At 36.4% G+C, this 21,097-nt stretch overlaps 1 protein-coding gene across 3 annotated transcripts; it reads left to right on the top strand.

Moving 5' to 3' along the window:
- Nucleotides 1-10,819: 10,819 nt before the first annotated feature.
- On the top strand, nucleotides 10,820-20,743 carry LOC131437671 (senecionine N-oxygenase). 3 transcript variants are annotated; one of them, XM_058607171.1, is made up of 4 exons: nucleotides 10,820-10,937; nucleotides 19,330-19,531; nucleotides 19,589-19,903; nucleotides 19,973-20,743. In XM_058607171.1, the coding sequence occupies exons 1-4, from the start codon at nucleotides 10,923-10,925 to the stop codon at nucleotides 20,674-20,676; spliced, it is 1,236 nt and encodes a 411-aa protein (XP_058463154.1). In that variant the 5' UTR covers nucleotides 10,820-10,922; the 3' UTR covers nucleotides 20,677-20,743. The 3 variants fall into 3 exon arrangements, with proteins under 3 accessions (XP_058463154.1, XP_058463152.1, XP_058463153.1); XM_058607169.1 differs by having other exon boundaries at nucleotides 19,330-19,903; XM_058607170.1 differs by having other exon boundaries at nucleotides 10,828-10,937; nucleotides 19,333-19,903.
- Nucleotides 20,744-21,097: the final 354 nt, after the last annotated feature.

The raw sequence follows: 21,097 nt of genomic DNA, 5'->3' as shown, positions 1-21,097 counted from the left end.
GGTCCTGTATACACCGGGTCAAATTTTTTTCTATTTTCTGAATTCAACCATACTTTATCGTTGATATTTATGATCATTGGATTGGTTTGCTCTTTTCGTTTTTCAATTCTTTTGATTTTATTTTTATTTAACAGTTCTCTTGCCTTTTCAATTATTTGCTGGATCCTAAATTTAAACTCTGAGTAGTAATTTTCGTAGTTTTTTTTTTTTCATAAGATATATTTATTAAGGCACAATGCGTTAGCTCTATGATATAAGGATTGTGTAGGTGCTGGCCTCTAATGTTTTACTGGTGACGTTGCTACTCAATGGTAGTGGCCGTATGCTTGTCCGTATGGGTCCATGGAAGACACCCCCGAGTCAAAGACCCGGCCGGTGGCCCGCGTGCTAGTTATCGACAGGAGTGGTCCTCCGTTCTTGGGATCAGCCAGGTGACGTGAGAATGTATTTAAAATTGCCGCATCCTTCTGGGGGACCGCGGAAAACACCCCCAGGCTGCGAAGACCCGGCGGGTGGCCCGCATGTTAGTCATCGACTGGAGCGGCTTTCCGTGGGCGATGATGGTGATGTTGCCGAATTATGAAAAAAAATAGAGAAGTAATTGTTGAGGAAAACGGATTGGGGGGTATGGAAACGAAATAACTAATAACGACAAATATTTAGTTAGTTGACATCGAGATGGTGAAGAGACTGGGGAAAGGGGAGCGAAAAGTTAGTAACAGCAAAAAGATCTTGTTAGTATCGATAAAGATGGTAGACAGACGGGTGATTGGGAGAATCGGGCGGATGTTAGTGTCGAACCTATAGGTGAAGAGTATTCTTAGTCTCGAAAAGAGTAAGGAAAACTTTCTATGCCAAATACAACGGATCACACTTGTATATCAATATGTTTAAGGTATTGGTAAATAAGAAGCATATAAGAACTATCCCGACTCGCCAACACATCCCGAACCGGAACCTCAGGCGGCCTACCTCGGGCCCTGAGGGATTCCAGAAGCTCCGACCTGGCGTCACGATACTCTACGCACGACCACACGACATGCTCGATGTCCTGATAACCGTCGCCACAGGTGCAGAGCCCGCTCTCCACGATCCCAATACGCCGGAAATGTGAGTTGAAAGTGTAATGATTTGACATGAGCCGTGACATAACACGAATGAAATCGCGACTTACGTTCATCCCCCTGAACCAAGGTTTCGTCGATACCTTAGGGATAATGGAGTGTAGCCATCGTCCCAGTTCGTCATTCGTCCATGAAGTTTGCCAACTTTCGAGAGTTTTCTGACGAGAAATACTGAAAAATTCATTGAAGCAGATTGGTCTTTCATAAATATCACCTTCTAATGCGCCCACCTTAGCCAATGAGTCTGCCTTTTCATTGCCCGGAATGGAACAATGCGAAGGGACCCAGACTAACGATATTGAATAAGACCGTTCAGATAAAGTTCGCAATTGTTCCCGTATTTTCCCCAGGAAATATGGGGAATACTTTCCTGGCTTCATTGCCCGGAGAGCTTCTATTGAGCTAAGACTGTCCGTGACGATAAAGTAATGGTCTTTGGGCAAGGTTTCAATGATCTCGAGGGTGTACTGAATAGCAGCTAATTCTGCGACGTAAACTGAAGCCGGATCACTGAGTTTGTAAGAAGCGGTGATGTTTTGATTGAAGATGCCGAAGCCTGTGGACCTGTTGATGTTTAATCCGTCAGTATAAAACACCTTTTCACAGTTGACTGTTCTAAATTTATTATAAAAAATATTTGGGGCCACTCGAGGGCGTACGTGATCCGGAATTCCATGAATCTCTTCTTTCATGGATGTGTCGAAAACACAGTAGAATTAGAAATATCCAAGAAATGAGCACGGTTGGAAACAAACGAAGAAGGATTAATATTTTGAGCCATGTAATCAAAATACAAGGACATAAAACGGGTCTGAGAATTGAGCTCGACCAGCCTTTCGAAGTTTTCAATCACCATCGGATTCAAGATATCGCATCGGATAAGCAATCGATATGAGAGATCCCAGAATCGATTTTTCAACGGTAAGACGCCCGCGAGCACTTCGAGACTCATCGTATGAGTCGACTGCATGCAACCTAAGGCAATTGTCTAGACGAAACAGAATCATTTTTTCGAACAATTTCCGGATACAGGAAAGCATAGCAATCGGCCGATACGAATTGTGATCGGAGGCTGGTTTCCCTGGTTTTTGAATGGCAATAACTCGTACTTGTCTCCAGTCCTGTGGGACAATATTATTCTGAAGAAGCCTATTGAATAAATTCAATAAGCGTCTTTTGGCAGAGTCAGGTAAATTTTTCAACAAATTAAATTTGATTTTGTCTAACCCCGGAGCTTTATTGTTACACGACAAAAGCGCAAGTGAGAACTCTACCATTGAAAAAGGTGTTTCGTTTTTGTTTGATGAGGCGAAGCGTATAATCGTTTGTTCCGGAACAGAATCTGGACATACTTTTTTAGCGAAATCGAATATCCAGCGGTTAGAATATTCCTCGCTTTCGTTCGTGGTGTTTTTGTTGCGCATTCGTCGAGCTGTGTTCCAAAGAGTGCTCATCGATGTTTCTTTTGTTAATCCGTCAACAAACCGGCGCCAGTAACCGCGTTTTTTTGCTTTAATTAAGTTCTTCATTTGCTTGTCTATGGTTGCGTAATTACAATAACTGTTCCATTTGTTCCATTGGTTCTAAACTGTTTGAACGCGGAGGTTCTTTCCGCGTTCAGTGATGAGCACTCTTTGTCCCACCACGGATTGGGAGAACGGATGTTAGTTTTCGCACCGGGTACACGTTTCGTCTGAGCTTGAATCGCGGAGTCGAGAACCAAGCTAACCAAAAACGTATACTCTTCCTCCGGAGGAAGTTCTTGTGTTGTTTCTAGTTTCTCAGATATCGAACTTGCGTAGTCTTTCCAATCAATATTTCGTGTGAGGTCATACGAAACATTGATTGTCTCCGATGGTCTTAAAATTTTCGTAGTTGTAGACTGGTTCTAATGTGTTTGCATGATTTAGATGAAAAGAAAAATTAATTGGTTTACCAAATACAAGTTCAAACGGTGCATATTTTGTATCAGTATGAGGCGAACTATTATAACAAAATGCATAATAAGAAACAAATGAGTCTCAATTTTCTCGCTCTTCATTAATAAAATGACGTAGGTATTCATTCAAAACGATGATTTCTTTCTAAGCTTCCTACTGTTTGGGGATGATATGCCGTTGCCAATTTCTGGAAGTGATTTCGGAAAGTGATTGAACAATTTCGGAAAGTGATTGAACATGAGTCTGGACATCACACGAATGAAGTCCCTACTCACATCCAGTCCCCTGAAATATGCCTTTGTCGATATTTTAGGAATAATTGAGTGCATCCACCAACCCAGATCATCTTTATCCCAAGAAGCTTGCCAGCTGGTCTCTCATAAATTTCACTCTCAATAGCACCACGTTTTGCTAAACTATCGGCTTTTTCATTGGCTGGAATAAGCAATGAGCCGGGACCCAAACTATTGTGATTTGATAATTATTATTCAATATGTCGTTCAGGCACTGTTTTATTTTGTCCAAGAAATATGGATCTAATTCACAACCACTTAAATCGCATACTAGATCTGATCTTTGGTTCCCATGATATGATAGTTGGTATTACGTGTCTCATCTCTCCGCTCCTATCAGTTGATTTCGCCACCATTCACCGTTGATGATTAGCACTCCGTTTGCAGCTCCAGAAGTGCTTTTGAAGATTTACTGTTGGTTATGAGTTGCCATTACATTACTATAGAATCGATTTCGATATGCTTTTCATCGCACTATCCGTAATTGATTGGATGAATTTATTTCACGGGACTGACGAAATGGCTGAAGCGTTTTGTGCTGTGCTAAATAACTGGATGGACACGAATGTACCGAATCGTCGACCAAGTATATCTTCTGTTTGGAGTACATCACTATTGCGTAAATTGAAGCGGGAACGTAATGCCTCACGGCGACGATTACGAAGACATCGTTCTACTGAGAGTAAACATAGTTTTCATATATCGTCCAATGAATACCGCACGTATTACGTGTGTAAACTAATTTAAGACGACACCCCTAAAAAGTTCTGGAACTACGTTAAATCAACGAGAAAGAACACTTCACTCCCAGCGAGAATCTTTTTACACGATACTGAATCATCAAAAAGTTCGGAGGAATGCGAATGTTCGTCAATCATTTCTCATCAGTATTCGCCGCACATTTCGTTACTAAGCGTGAAATTGACTTGACCTGATATGGTTAGGAAAGCTACTCGGAAACTTCAAAGTACGTACACGCACGGTCCGGATGGTATACCTTCTGTCATGTTTTGTCATGAAGCAATCATGTATGGTCCTATTTATAAAAAAGGACATAAACGGAATGTTGCAAATTATCGTGGCATCACAAGTATCTCAGCTGCATCCAAAAATTTTGAAATTATTTTTAGTAGTACTCGCCTTAAAAAAGTTTTGTTTAGTTTTGTTTTTTTTTGAACACTTAGAATACGAAGCGCTAATGGATATAATTTACAATGGTCTTAAAGCTGCTTTCGATACAATTGACCTTGAGATTCTACTAGCAAAATTATCTAAACTAGGGATTTCTGAGCGCATAGCTAATGGGCTAAGATCATACTTGACTGGCAGAACTCTACGTGTTAAGCTTGGCTCAACTAAATCCTCAAGTTTCACTAACATGTCTAAATGTCACTAAGTACCCCAAGGTAGCAACCTAGGTCCGTTGCCGTTCATTCTATATTTCAACGACAAATTACATATAATAACCCCTGGGTGTAAATATTTTTGTAACACTAATTTACCTTTTCGAACCGCTGTGCAGTGGAAGCTTATTATTTTTAACCAAAAATTTGGATAAAACGGCCAGATTTTGCTTAAACATCTTACGAAGTTCATGAATAGAATCCTTAGCATCCCGTTTTTCAGTAATAATGAACTTCTAAACTACTCCTGAAATACAGCTTCTATGCAGCGAGAAAGTTCACACGGAACATGTTCTGTACTTTCAACTTACCAAAGTAAAGTAAAGAGCATGCGTGGTACTCTTAAGCAGCGCAGCGGGAAAGTTCACGCGGAACGTGTTATGTACTTTCAAGTACTCAAAAGATCCGCGTATACTTTTAAGCAGCAAGGAAGTGGATATTTTAAGTAATTGTGGATTTTCAAATTGATATTACTAAGTCAGAAAAAAATATATTTGAACCAGAAAAACAGTACGAGTTTTAGATAGCTGTCCTCAACCGTATAATTTAATATTAGTATCATCAGCATTTCAAACTTATGACGCAGTGGCTGTTTTCCTGTTATCAATGAATGCCTTCCACATAGAACTGTTCTATTGATACTTTGTGTTAACGTTTTTAATTGGTCGTAGTATAGTGAGATTCGAAGGAGGCTCGACTTCACCGAGAATCTTGGTGTAAGTTGATTTACAGAAAGGAAGTAATTCTCATTGTCGCCATCGATTCATAACACGACTGTTTACCAGCCTATCAAAACAAATTCATTCCTTGCAAGTATCCCTGTTTCTTATAGAATAAGTTAAAAGATTTCTTTCTAACAATGACAATGAGAATTACTCTACATTGTAATGACAATTACTATGATGATTCTGGGTTCTTCTGACAGCGATTTCACGCAATTAATCGTTGGGTTATCAGTCGGTGTTGAACAGTCGTTCGCACCGCACGCGTATATCTCTTGGCTCCTGGAATTTTTTTTCTGGCTACCTAGAGTTTCATTGATTCAAGGCTTCAGTCTTTTTCAAGGCTACCTGAATCACTAACTAAGTGACTAAGTGATACAAAGAATGATATTAGAGTGACTAAGTGATACAAAGAGTGATATTAGAGTGACTAAGAAATTAATCAGCCTTTTTTAAGGCTAGCTAGGAGTCTAATCGAAGACTAATTTAGCCTAGTTAATTTAATTTAAAATTTCATTAATTTCAAAAATGCCTGCGTCCAACCGGAAAGGCAACAAGCCTAAGGCTAAAAATAATTCAATACGGAATAAATCACAATCCGTTATTCAACATTTTTCTAATAACATTCACGATCTTATAGAATCTGAATGTAAAAATAAAAGACAACGGACGGATTTCCCTTCCGTTGATCCTATGCCGTCTAACAATATTTACGAGATTCTTCCTGAATCCGATTGTAGCGACATAGAAGAAAATTCTTCAAAAATTCCCAAAATGGACGCTTGTCGTTCTGGGAAGAAACAACAATCTATGCCACCAGTGACGGTGATGATTTCCGACTTCAAAGCATTCCGTACTGAGCTTTCTACTTTTCTCCCGGAAGTAAAAGTCTCATTTCAAATCGGACGAAGAGGAGAATGTCGAGTCTTGGTGGATGGATTGGAAGATTACGAACGTCTTATTCGATATTTGTCCGAGAAACTTCATAAATTTTATTCATATGATATAAAATCAGACAGACCCTTCAAGGCTGTCTTGAAAGGATTATCAAATGATCAAAGTATTGATGAAATTAAAAATGAACTAAAAGAATTGCTTGGTTTTGCCCCTTCCCAAGTAATACTTATGAAAAAAAGAGCGAATGGTACTTCTAAACCACGCTCTGGAATTTCCCATGAACTTTACCTAAGACACTTCAATCGAAGTGATGTAAACAATTTGAAAACTTTAGAAAAAGTACGTTTCATTTCCCACATTAAAATTCATTGGGAACATTATAAACGGCATAATCGTATTGCAAACTTAACGCAATGTCGTCGTTGCCAAGGCTTCGGTCATGGAACCAAAAATTGTCATATGGATATACGGTGTTTGAATTGTGGTAAATCGCATTCGAAAGACGTTTGTCCAATGAATGAAACCACTGATAAATTTTCATGTTCAAATTGCAATGGAAATCATAAATCCAATTATTTGAAATGTCCTGTCAGGGAAAAAATTTTAAACGCTCGTTCGCTTAGACAACAAGTCAAATCAACGACCTTAAATTTACAGAACATACCTGAAAATCAAAAAACCGTTACAAATGCCACGCCTAATTCTTTTAAGGCACTGATTTCTTCGAAACAAAAAACAGGTACGCCTGTCAATTCGTCTTCTAACGAAAACAATTTATTGACAGGTAGATCGACCTCGTCATCATCTTCTTCTAATGTCAGTTATGCTGGTATATTAGGTAGAAATCTATCACCTATTTCTTCTAATGTAAATAATCAAAACACAGGACCGCCTTGCAGTTCTTCTTTTAACGAAAACAATTTATTAATAGGTAGACCGGCCAAATCATCTTCTTCTAATGGCAGTCTACCTACAAATATTCCTTCAATGCCATTCGCTTCTTTAAATGAAGTCGATTTAGGCGATATAACTGAAAATAAAATGATCTACCTACAAGATCAACTTTTTCAAATGATCATCCAAATGAATTCGACTTCATCACTTTTTGAAGCATTTCAAATCGGATGGAAATTTGCAAATAATATTATAATGAATTTAAAATTTAACAGTGATGTTAAATAATTATTTGAATATTTTAAATTGGAACGCTCGATCTTTGAAATCGAGTGAAGATGAATTTTATAATTTTCTCAAAGTTCACAAAATTCATATTGCCATTGTGACAGAAACTTTTCTTAAACCAAATGTAAAATTGAAAAGTAATCCACATTATGTGGTTCATCGATTTGACAGGTTTACTGGAATGGGTGGTGGAGTTGCCATTTTTGTCCAACGGCAAATTAAACATCGAATTTTACCTTCTTTCAATACTAAAGTTATTGAAAGCTTGGGAATCGAAGTTGAAACCATTCATGGAATTTATTTCATCGCTGGAGCATATTTGCCATTCCAATGCACCGGCGAACAATTAAATTTCTTTAAAGGCGATTTGCAAAAACTTACAAGATATCGATCGAATTTTTTCGTAATAGGGGACTTAAATGCTAAGCATGTCCAGTGGAATTGTAGGCAAAATAACAGTAATGGTAAAATACTTCATAATCAACTCTCAGCTGGTTACTTCACAGTTCTTCATCCCAGTAATCCGACTTGTTTCTCTTCAGTGAAAAACCCGTCTACAATTGATCTGGTTCTAACAGATCAAAGTCACATTTGTAGTGAACCGATTACACATGCTGACTTTGACTCAGATCATCTTCCAGTAACATTCAGACTTTCCAACGAAGCTATAATTAATCCAATTAGTTCTATTTTCAACTATCATAGAGCTAATTGGTTGGATTACAGATCTCACATTGAAAATCATGTGGATCATGAAACTATTTTAGAAAATTCTGCGGACATCGACACAGCAATTGATAATTTGAATCATTATATTATCGAAGCTAGAAATCTTTCAGTTCCCAAAGCTCAAACTAAATTAAATTCTCCTATCATCGATGACAATCTTCAACTGCTCATTCGGTTGAAGAATGTTCGTCGACGACACTATCAACGTTCTCGTGATCCTGCTATGAAAAACATAGTTAAGGATTTACAAAAAGAAATTAAACATAGATTTACTCTTTTGCGAAATGAAAATTTCGCTAAAGAAGTTGAACAAATTAAACCATATTCTAAACCTTTCTGGAAACTTTCCAAGGTTCTTAAGAAACCTCAGAAACCAATTCCTTCTCTCAAGGAAGGAAATCAAATACTTCTTACAAATGGTGAAAAAGCTCAAAAACTAGCTCAGCAGTTCGAGAGTGTCCACAATTTTAATTTAAACGTTGTGAGTCCTATTGAAAATGAAGTCTCACTGAAATATGATCATATTTCAACCCAAGTGTTATCACACGATGACATTATTGAGACGAATTTTGATGAAATTAAATCAATTATTAGGAAACTCAAAAACATGAAGGCTCCTGGTAATGATGGAATTTTTAATATTCTTATTAAAAATCTTCCCGATGTTGCCTTGAGACTCCTGGTTAAAATTTTCAACAAGTGCTTTTCATTAGCTTACTTCCCAAAAAGATGGAAAAACGCTAAAGTAATTCCTATCCTAAAACCTGATAAAAACCCAGCAGAAACATCAAGTTATCGCCCAATTAGCTTACTTTCTTCTATCAGTAAACTTTTTGAAAAAATTATCTTGTTGAGAATGATGACTCATATAAATGAGAATTCAATTTTTTTACCAGAGCAGTTTGGATTTCGTCATGAACATTCAACTACTCATCAACTTGTCAGAGTAACGAACATGATAAAAGCAAATAAATCTTCTGGGTTATCCACTGGAGTTGCTCTTCTAGACATAGAAAAAGCATTCGACAGTGTTTGGCACAAAGGTTTAATAGCAAAAATGTCTGATTTGCAGTTTCCTATTTATTTGATCAAAATGATTCAAAATTATTTAACTGATCGTACTCTTCAGGTTAGCTATCAGAATTGTAAATCTGAATTGCTACCCGTACGAGCCGGTGTTACGCAGGGTTCGAGAGTAGCTCCAATCTTGTATAATATTTTCACTTCTGATCTTCCAAATCTACCCGTTGGTTGTCAGAAATCGTTATTCTGTGACGACACAAGTCTGTTAGCCACAGGTAGAAATCTAAGAGTGATCTGCAGTCGCCTACAAAGAAGTTTAAATATTTTCAGTGATTATCTGTCAAAATGGAAAATTAAACCAAATGCAGCAAAAACGCAATTAATTATCTTTCCTCACAAGCCAAGAGCTTCATTTCTTAAACCAAACAATAATCACATTCTCAAATTGAATGGCTTGGAATTGACATGGTCTGATCAAGCTAAATACTTAGGTTTAACGTATGACAAAAAATTCACTTTCAAGGATCACATTGAAGGAATCCAGGCAAAGTGTAATAAATATATTAAATGTTTATATCCTCTTATAAACAGAAATTCTAAGCTCTGTCTAAAAAACAAATTGTTAATTTATAAACAAATTTTCAGACCAGCCATGCTTTATGCGGTACCAATTTGGTCAAGCTGTTGTTCCACCAGGAAGAAAACGCTTCAAAGGATTCAGAATAAAATTCTGAAAATGATTCTGAAGCGTCCTCCCTGGTTTAGTACAAATGAGTTACACAGACTCACAAATATAGAACCATTAGATGTAATGTCACATAATATTATAAGCAAATTCCGACAAAAATCGATGCAATCTTCAATTGAATCGATTCGCTCTCTGTATTAGTTAGTAAGTTAGTATATAAGTTCCTTTTCCCCATTACACAATACAAGTAGGTTTAGAATTTTCCCTACACAAAAATCTCAGAATTGCGGAAGCAAATGATGTCTTCATGGTAATAACCAAATCATATATATATATATATATATATATATATATATATATATATATATATATATATATATATATATATATATATATATATATATATATATATATATATATATATATATATATATATATATATATATATATATATATATATATATATATATAACAGGGCTGAAAAGTCACCACTTGTGGCTGAACACCCAATTTAAATCTTAATAATTTTATTTTAACTCATATTCCAATAAATAGTTATTAAAAAAAAAATCGTTGGGTTATTCAGATTAGTAATTGTTACGTTTCTCGATGTATTATCACTGATCAAATTAACCCATTAATATTTTATATACTCTATGTCGGTTGAATTACCAACAAATATGTATAATCTAAAAAAAAACAAAACATTGATGCTGAGGAAACCTCTGTCATCTTGTATGAAATCAGATTAATGCAAACACCACATTGTGGAACCAATATATATGGACAGTAGTGCAGAATTGCTCAGTAGTCTTTTACGAATACTGTGAATGAAAGGATCTACCGGAGAGAAACATAATCAGTCAGTTGTGTGCAGTTAATGAAGTGATACTGAATAGTGAAACCCAAGATCTTGCTAGAATGGTGAATGAAGCAGTAAGTTAATTTACGGGTCATACACAAGGTGGTGCATCAGGGTAGATTACTCGCCGCAACGGTTCATAACAGTTCCGTATTTTCACCAAGACATTTTTTCAAATTCAAAATCCTTTCTTTATGAGAAACGCAAAATCGTTTTATGCTTCTATCAGCAGTATAAGTCGTAATCCATTTAGTGAAATTCTTTCTCTTCAATTGGCCCCAATTTCAAAGTTGATTTTTCTATTGAATTTCTATTAAAAATTCCATCTCCAGTTATACGCTTGTATGCCCTTTAACTTATTTAACATATCGTAAAAAACTCTAGATGAAATCAGGGAGCAATGCTAACTACGTGGCTAGAATAGTCTTGTCCTTAGTAGCCCCATAATACATCCGTCAATAATTTAATGCATTAATGGTTTCGTCTATCTGAATAATGAGGCGGAAACCAGACTCTTACATTCGTTAGAGATGCCTGTAACATTCTAACTAACAAAGTGTTTTAACATTCTATATTGTAACTAATAACATCAAAAATCCCCGTACAAGTTGAAGTTTCACAACGAATCATAAACAACATGTAAGATTAAATATAACCACGAATCATAGTATTCTTGTTTTCGATGAGTTTCGTACAGAACGAGAAAACAATTTGTCTTGTTCCTGGGAACTGATGGCATTAAATGAGTAAGGTGATTTCCGCTTACTGATTTTAATGTTACTGGTATAGGGCAGATGAAGTTAAACGCACCTCTGTTGCATAACATAGCTCTTGCTTTTTTCAGCAGATTGTGACGTTTATCAAAGCAATTAAAATGAAACCATAAGTTCGTCAGAATAAGGTATAATTAATAAAACCTGTTATCTACCATAAGATTTGTTTTTATTTTTGTAAGCGATGTTTTTCTTCTAACCAGTAAACGTTCTTGTGGAATAAATAATTCCGCTTCAACACAGGTGCGATAGAAGCATTTAAATTAAAGAATTTAAGTTGATATCAATGCACAGTGGTCCGGATCCACAATTTAGGGGGACAAAAACAATTGTGGCTTAGCCTTATACTTTAAAGCTATGATGTCTTCAGAACAAATGATCAGTGAAATATAAGCCATATTTTGAAGCATATGGTATTAGGGTGGTTCTAATTATTAGGGTGATACAAAAATTATTTTCCGTATGTGTTGAGATAGAGGACTGCATCCTTCGGCAAAATTGTAGGAAAACTTATATCAAGCAACTTTGCTGAGAACACTATTGTAGTATCTCTAACGGTTTTAGTGTTACAGCTATTTTAATAGAGCAACTTAGGGTGTTCCTAAGAAAATCAGATTTTTTGCTCTAGCTTTCGTAATTTTCACTTCTCGATTTTGGTGTCTTTGAATATCTTTTAGAGTTTGTTGAATCCAATTTTTTCATGACTAGCTCATTCAGGTAGCGTTTTCTGAACCGAAGTTATGAGCAAAACTAGTTCAAAAACAGATCATTTTTAAACTGCTATATCTAACATTGGAGCTAATGAAAAAAAAAATCGGTTTCTTTCATTTAATAGAAAATACTTTCAAGCATGTTTATAAAAAAAATGGCGGTGGAGATATTTTTTAAATTTTTTTAATTGTGTTCAAACATTGGGTTTTTTCATTGAAAAATGCTCTTTCATGTAAGACATTTATTAGCTATATATATTAAAATAATGTATTGCTGTCTTTTAGCGTGTTAAAACTAATTCAGCTGCATAATCGGGAAGATGGAGTACACTCACGTTGGTTGTTACTCTATTCGATAATGCTATTACAGGATCAGACGTTGAAAGAAATTGTTTGAATACATCCTCTAGATTCACTAAACGATTGAAGTTCTGCTGATGGAACTGCCTATACTTGCGAATTGATTTATTTCGACTCTCTTGCGCTTCCTTACTGTACATATCAATAGAGGAAGCAAAGCATGTTTTATAATTGCAGTCCCATGCACCAGAAGTTTATGCACGGTTGGCGACAGAGCATACCATCCATACAGCTCCACAAAACGAATTCTTGTTTGTTCAGCAAACTACTGGAAAGCTGGTACCGAAATGTTCACATTGCTATTTATCAACGTTAAGATTATAAACAACCGTTCAAATATGTTTCCATTTAACTCGGTGATTTGCGCTACCATCATTCGAGTTGCCGCCTGCCAGACCCTGTCAACTTGGAGCGAAATCAATGTTCAGTATAGGAACGCCATCGCACGGCATCACATTCAACATATCATGTCAAGTGTGGGTGCGCAGTGCTGCTATTTTTGTGCGCAAGAAGTTGACATTTCTCTTCCATACTTCTATGTACGAGATTCGATGCGGACTCACCTGAGGGCACCATGTTCGCAAAAAAGGATGATGTCAATGATTTATTCTGGAAATGTGAGAGCTGGATTTCTTGTTAATATGATGTCTTTGCCAATACGTAACCCTAGCTGCTCTTTTAATGGCGTTAGTATGTTTGTCTCTTGCTCCTTGACATGCTGATTTTATCGGGACACGCGCCATGTCGGTTTCTCAATGTGCAAACAATAACTCACTTTTAGCAAAAGTTCCATAGATCGAATCATTGCGTGTAGAGGCGAAATTCCAAATTGATATTTGTTTGGATTATTCTCATTTGTTTCAGTTCTTGAAAAATTCAGAGCTTTTCCTGAGCGCTTGAATATGTACCAAGCTTGGGAGTGTGTACCTGTTATGTCGTTTAACACTTTCGTATCGTTCAGGCAGAACACTAGCTTCGTTGATACAAATACTTTCCCAAGTACTGTGGGAGAAAGCTCTGCAATTTCTGTATTTACTTTGTCCACTTCCTGCTTTGTTAGTTCCGTGTTTTCCTTTCGAAAGATGATTATTTTGGGCGGCAAAGGGAAACAGATGAAGAATAATTGTTGTTCCAGATTATCCAGCCTTCTTGCTCAACAATCAATCGCAAGGGAACCAAACAGATAGCAAATAATGTACAGTAAGGGAGCGCAAAAGAGTCGAAATAGATCAATTCGCAAGTATAGGCAGTTCCATTCGTGGAAATTCAATCGTTTGGTGAATCTAGAGGATGTATTCAAACGATTGCTTTTAATGTCTGATCCTGTAATAGCATTATCGAATAGAGTAACAACCAACGTGAGTGTACTCCATCTTCCCGATTAGAATTAGTTTTAACACGCTAGAAGACAGCAATACATTATATATATATATATATATATATATATATATATATATATATATATATATATATATATATATATATATATATATATATATATATATATATATATATATATATATATATATATATATATATATATATAGCTAATAAATGTCTTACATGAAAGAGCATTTTTCACTGAAAAAACCCAATGTTTGAACACAATTTAAAAATTTAAAAAAATATCTCCTCCGCCATTTTTTTATAAACATGCTCGAAAGTATTTTCTATCAAATAAAAGAAACCGATTTTTTTTCATTTGCTCCAATGTTAGATATATCAGTTTAAAAATGGTCTGTTTTTGAACTAGTTTTGCTCATAACTTCGGTTCAGAAAACGCTACCTGAATGCACTAGTCATGAAAAAATTGGTTTCAACAAACTCTAAAAGATATTCAAAGACACCACAATCGAGAAGTGAAAACACCCTAAGTTGCTCTATTAAAATAGCTGTAACACTAAAACCGTTAGAGATACTACAATAGTGTTCTCGGCAAAGTTGCTTGATATAAGTTTTCCTACAATTTTGCCGAAGGATGCAGTCCTCTATCTCAACACATACGGAAAATAATTTTTGTATCACCCTAATAATTAGAACCACCCTAATACCATATGCTTCAAAACATGGCTTATATTTCACTGATCATTTGTTCTGAAGACATCATAGCTCTAAAGTATAAGGCTAAGCCACAATTGTTTTTGTCCCCCTGAATTGTGGATCCGGACCACTGTGCAATGCTAGGCTTCATTTGTACTGAAGTCAAATTGAGTATCTGATAACAAGCCATTCGCCGAGAAATCGAAAAATATTTCTTTCTAACAATTTCCGAAAGTAGAATGCAATGTGTCCATTGTTGGATAATTTCAACAATCGACATTTTGCAATACCAGGTAGATTCTTCATCATCATCAATGCTGTTCAACCCAGCAGCACTATTGTTACATGCCAAGATTGTAATTGAACATTCCATTATCGAATAGAGGTCATCATTAAGATCGTTCGTTAGCGAATAATTCTCTACATCAGACAGAGTCTGGCAAAATTTTACAGTAAAGTAAAATTTTGGCTAATAATGAATTACACTATCGTTGTCTAACTTGTGCTATTCTGGGGAATATAGAGTAATGGGACCCCCATTCATACCATCTCCAGTAGTCATCCATTTCATATACGAGAGCCATTAGTCAGAGTGAGAGTGAGTTTAAGATGAAATCGAGGTGCATACACTTTGAGTTTTCGCGACGCTCTGACAGTAGTATTGCTCAATTTTCGAGCCATTTTTTCAACGGTAGTGCTTCGTAGAACCGAAGCAAAGATATCGTATTCGGCTTTATCACAATTCGTTGATTGAATGTCAAGTAATCGCAAAATAACATGGCAGTTCTTCTAATGAGATGACTATTGGTATAATAGCCTTATGTACCGAATCTATTGCAATGTCACTGTAAAGCAGTGATTAAAGATTATTTTTCTGCAATTTTTTGCTGCGGTCTGAATCTTCCAAAAAAACTCATTCTGTCTTTGTGCAATTCAGCGTCCGAGTAAGCCGTTCATTATATGACATCTGTCATACCAGATGTCGTTTATTTGTGCCATGACTAGGACGATAACTACATAGCTATAGCTACGATTCTACAGACACTTCGACTCCTTCCAGATCTAAGTGTCTGTAGCATCGTAGCTTCAGCTATGTCATTATCATCCCATACATTGCATAATCTACCGCAAAGTCCCTTGCAGGTCAATTTCCACACCGGAATGTTGAACACTGCCTTTAATTAGACATGCAGAAAGTTCGTGCGAATTTTTTTCATAGTAAATTCATTTTTCAGTTTTTTTGTGAAATGAATCGTCCCTTACATTTTTTGCATTTAGACATGTTATTACAATAAATAATTGTATGGAGAAATTCAATGCACAGATATTGAACGTTGGAAAGAAAATCGAATTTCTGGATGTATATACCTAGACTACACACACCCAGCAAAAGTCACTTGAACCGAATTTGAAAGCATAAATTATACATTAGGTTTGAATGATTGATAGTCGTTCAAAATCTAGTTGCCGAAAGCATTGATTAAAATTCAACTTTATCTTTCGAAGATTTCTACAAATTATGTTCGAGGTATTCCCGCAACTATTTCTCATTTTATTTTGTTCCAGAATACGAATCATCATCATGTGACTGATTGAATATCTAGATTTTCAGTGACATCTTCGAACTATCATATAGTTGTAGTATTAAATTGATCATTTGCTACGCAATTATATAATATTGATTTCAACCGGTAGCTTATTTACATTATTTGAGAGCCTCATCCTTATAACTAAAGAATGTTACTTAATTGTTAATATGATTAAAATCAAAATAAATAAATTGCCATAACTCAACTATTTTGCCTGAATTTGTATACGTTTCCTCTCGAGTTACTTTTTAAAATGTTTACATCTAAACTTTCTACAGACTCGAGAAGAAACGCACACAAATTCAGGCAATTTTCTTCAACACTCTGCAACATTGTAAAAAGCATTATGTGCATAATTAAAATAGCCACTGAAGCAAAGCGTGATTGATAAGACTATTCCATAGGAAAGAGAATCGAAGCTGACAGAATGTCTCTAACCGATGTTAGTCAGCGGCGCGTGATAAGACAAGCGAGTTAACGAAACATCTGGAGTGACACTTACTTTTAACCGACAAAAACTGGTATTAATTGTTGGAATTTAAAGTAACGTGTTTCTACTCTAATGCGAGAATGTTTCGCTTCTGATCGCTTGCGTATCAATTTCGGCTCAGTGTTTTACTTGCCTTACCACGAAAACGAGCATGAGAGTAAATATGAGCTACATTTTATAATCTCCCAGTCCTGAATGAGTGGTGAAGATTAGCCATGCATGTCTTATCAGTAGAACGAAAAGAAATGACCCTGCTTCTTGTTTACATGCAGTGTCATATATACCAAAATTGATCTCACTCACTTTTCTCAGCGATGGTTTGACCGTTTTCCACAAACTTAGATTCAAATGAAAGGTCACACGGTCCCATACATAATTCCTGAATTTCATTTGGATCCAACTTCCGGATCGGAGTTATAGTGTGAAATATTGTACACCGTCACTTAAACCGGCGAAACAAAAACCGTAAAAAAATTTCTAAACTTGACTCAAAACCGTTACTCCCAATCTTACTAACCGACTTCGATTATACCGGTTCTCGGGTTCCGGTGCTGGAAGTGCATATAATAGTGAACCCACTTCGTTTTCTAATGGATGGCCTAACAGATCAGAGAACTGTTTGATTCTCTATGTTATACTAGTTAATTCACAAACAATCCCTTGGTTTCTTTCAAAACTCGAAGAAAAACCTTTTTGAATAGAATACCACAGTATTATATATGAGAAAGGCATCATTACACCACTAGGTGGATTAACACAGGTTGTTTGTCCTAAGATTAGTTCAAAATTCCAAGGATATTGTTACTGCAAACTTTGACCAATCTGTATTTTGTTCGCGGAGCCTAAAAAATATCTATTGTGATGGAGAATATATGATGCTTTAAAACTTTTTAAACAAGGTCTGCAGACATTTGGTCAAATGGTTACGCACTAATGGCGTAAAACAATAAGTGCTAAAAATGGGCGTACTTACTTGCAAAAAAAAAGACAAATCGATTAGATGGATCAAAAAACGCCTTGGAACGACATTGCGAAATTGAAACTTTGCTGAAAAGAGATATGTAGAACAAAGTACAAGAGCTGCAGCTAAATGAATCAATCTACGTACAGTTCCTTCCAAAATACTAAGCGGAGTCAACTGTGCTAAAGAGATTGAACAAGGACAATAATTACTCTCGGCATAACCAACACAATGGTCGTGTAATGATTGGACATGAGTATGGACATCACGCGTATGAAATTCTAAACATAACCATAATGTTATATTTTATCCTCTAAAAATATGTAAAGAACCCCAAAGATTCACGATAGCATCGGATGGATAAATGGAAGTACATTTTAGCCACATCTCGCAAGAAACTCCGACCAGCAACAAATCAAGCAAGTTACTGGTTGTAGTATTTAAAAAAATATTACATCTATTGAATTTCGGTTTGAACAATGTGCATGTGTTTACAGTTCAAGGTTAGCAGTATTTTACTGTAATCTGATAGTCAACGATTCATTAGCTCCGTACTACTCTATTATCGTAAATTTGTGTTTTGATGTACGACTACGTCCTTGTTTTCTAGGTAAGGGTGTGAATTCAAAATATGGGAAAAACTGTACAAATAGTGATCAAATTTTGAACATCCACAGCTCAACCGAATGTGAAGAGATTTTCAATATCATTTCACAAGATCATAGCACTAGCCATGCGATAATTCTATACTCTATGAATCGACCGCAAAGTCTGTTTAAACAGTAGGTCGAATTCCACAGAAGGAATGTAATGCGAAGGCTTCCAGATCAACATATCGTGTCTAAACTATTTCTCTTTTCGATACCTGTTAGGAAGTTTTGATATTTCAAACCAGTGACTAACAGTGACGACCATTTCGTATGCAAAAGTTCATGAGTTTCGTAAGAATGTTGCTTTTCAATGTGTCGGTTTGCATTTAAGAAAATTCCGTTCACAAAACAAGAACCAGCCTACTGAAACTCTGTGCGGTTTGTAATACCGTAAAGAAGGTTACTGTGCACATCAGCAAGTGGAGCTTCTGCGGATTTATTTATGCGCCGTTGCCTTCGCACGAAATTCAGCTGTTTATTTATTTAATACGTTTTTTTAACCCCGGTTTTAACAACTATAGGTTTTATGTCGGGGCATTTTGCTATTTCTTTGCAGTCGAGAAAAGTGCAAGATGACCTCGATCATAAGTGTTGAATGATCATGAGCAGCATCTTATATTACCAACACCAACAAACCGAACGGTCCTTTTCAGGGCATCCAAAATTTTCGAAGAATTATTTTGAAAAAATATCACGCCTAGATACAAAAAAGTACTGCTGTCTAAATGTAAATTGAAAGTAATATTAAAGTACGCACAGCCAATATCAGTTCATCGAAATCCATGCTCCCACCTATTATTTTTTTTCTGAAAATAAACATTTGAGCTTTCCATAGCAGAGTTAACAAAAGATTAACTACATTCAAAAATAAATACAGTATATCTTTTTCACAGCAGGACAAAAATAACGAAAAGCGCACTTATTGCGTGATCGGAGCCGGAACGGCTGGCCTTTGCGCGGCTCGTCACGCTCTACAATCCGGTGGTGATGTTACCGTATTTGAAATGGCCAAACAGCTCGGTGGTACATGGGTATTCAACGAGCAGGTGGATAAAAACGAGTACGGCATCGATGTGCACTCAAGCATGTATAAAGGTTTGCGAACTAACCTACCGAAGGAAATCATGGGATATCCAGATTTCCCAATTCCAGATCAGGACAGCAGCTATATACCGGCGGAAGATATGCTTAAATTCTTTCAATTATTTTCTGATAGTTTCGGAATTACGGAGAACATCAAATTCAACCACTACGTAATACGAGTAAAACCAACAAAGGACGAGAAACAATGGGAAGTAATTGTTCGTGATTGTCCCAACGATAAAATGGATACTTACTGTTTTGACTACGTACTGATATGTAATGGTCACTACCATACACCAAAGCTACCTAATTATCTGGGTACGAATAGGTACAAAGGAAAACAAATGCACAGTCACGATTATCGATGCAATGATTCTTTTGTTGGTAAGTTATAAACATTTCATTCCTTAAGAATTTTGTTATAATACATTTAACAATCCATCCAATGCTCAGGCGAAACCGTTCTGGTCATCGGTGCTGGTCCTTCTGGGATGGATCTTGCACATGAAATCTCAAAGAAGTCCGACCGTGTTACATTAAGTCACCATCTAAAGGATAAACCGAAGGCAAGCTTTTCGAAAAATGTTACATTGAAACCGGATGTAGCTCAGTTGACGGAAACTGGAGCCATTTTCGTGGACGGAACATCTCAGGATTTTAGTATCATCTGCTACAGCACTGGTTACAGATACACGTTCCCCTTCCTAAGCTGTGACTGTGGAATTATGGTAGAAGATAATTACATCCAGAAGCTTTACAAACACTGCATCAACATCCGCTATCCATCAATGGCGTTTATTGGGCTACCTTATTATGTTTGTGCCGCTCAAATGATGGATCTACAAGCTAGATTCTGTATAAAATTTTTCAGTGGTACCAAACAGCTCCCATCGAAGCAAGACATGGAGGAAGACACCAATTCCGAAATGGAAGAACGCTGGCGACGTGGTTTGAAGAAACGACAAGCTCATATGATGGGACCTCATGAAGATCGCTACTACGATGATTTGGCCTCAACAGCGGAAGTGGATCCCATCAAACCTGTTGTAAAGAAACTACACAAGTTGTGTGCTCTCCGATTCAGTGAAGATTTAGTCAATTTTAGAAATGACAAATTTCGAATCGTGGATGACGAGACTTACGTAAAGATAAATTAAATGAGGGAGAGTTACGAACTAGGTACTATTTATATTAGTAGCCTAAATAAATTTGGTGGCCGGAATAGATTTCTTATTTTTTTATTGTGTATGTTGTAATTGTCTACCACTTTACCCTAGTAATTGATTGATAGATTGTTTGTTTGCTCCTTTACACCACTATAGGTGCATTCGAGTTCTTATTCGTGTTTGGGAGGTAAATGGGTTACGAACAGGGGGTTATCGTTTATCTTCCATTGTACAGTCTGTTACATAAGAGTGTGGGCATGATTACTCGCGGTCGGTAAAGTGGAATATTGTGATGTTTTTTTAACACAGAGGGCAGTAGTGTCCTTGATGTAATGCGAGAATAAATCCATTGACTATTGTTTACAATTCGATTTCAGCAGTTTTTCAAAATGAGTACCGCGCTCCAGAGTTG

This window comes from Malaya genurostris, chromosome 3 (assembly GCF_030247185.1).
Source record: "Malaya genurostris strain Urasoe2022 chromosome 3, Malgen_1.1, whole genome shotgun sequence".
NCBI classification, from domain to species: Eukaryota; Metazoa; Arthropoda; class Insecta; order Diptera; family Culicidae; genus Malaya; species Malaya genurostris.
The sequence above is the reverse complement of the archived record's forward strand: the minus strand, read 5'-3'. Positions and strand labels throughout refer to the sequence as shown.

Coding starts and splice junctions, on each gene's coding strand:
- LOC131437671 (XM_058607169.1), top strand. Junction 19,904..19,972: donor ATGCAATGATTCTTTTGTTG/GTAAGTTATAAA, acceptor TCCAATGCTCAG/GCGAAACCGTTCTGGTCATC.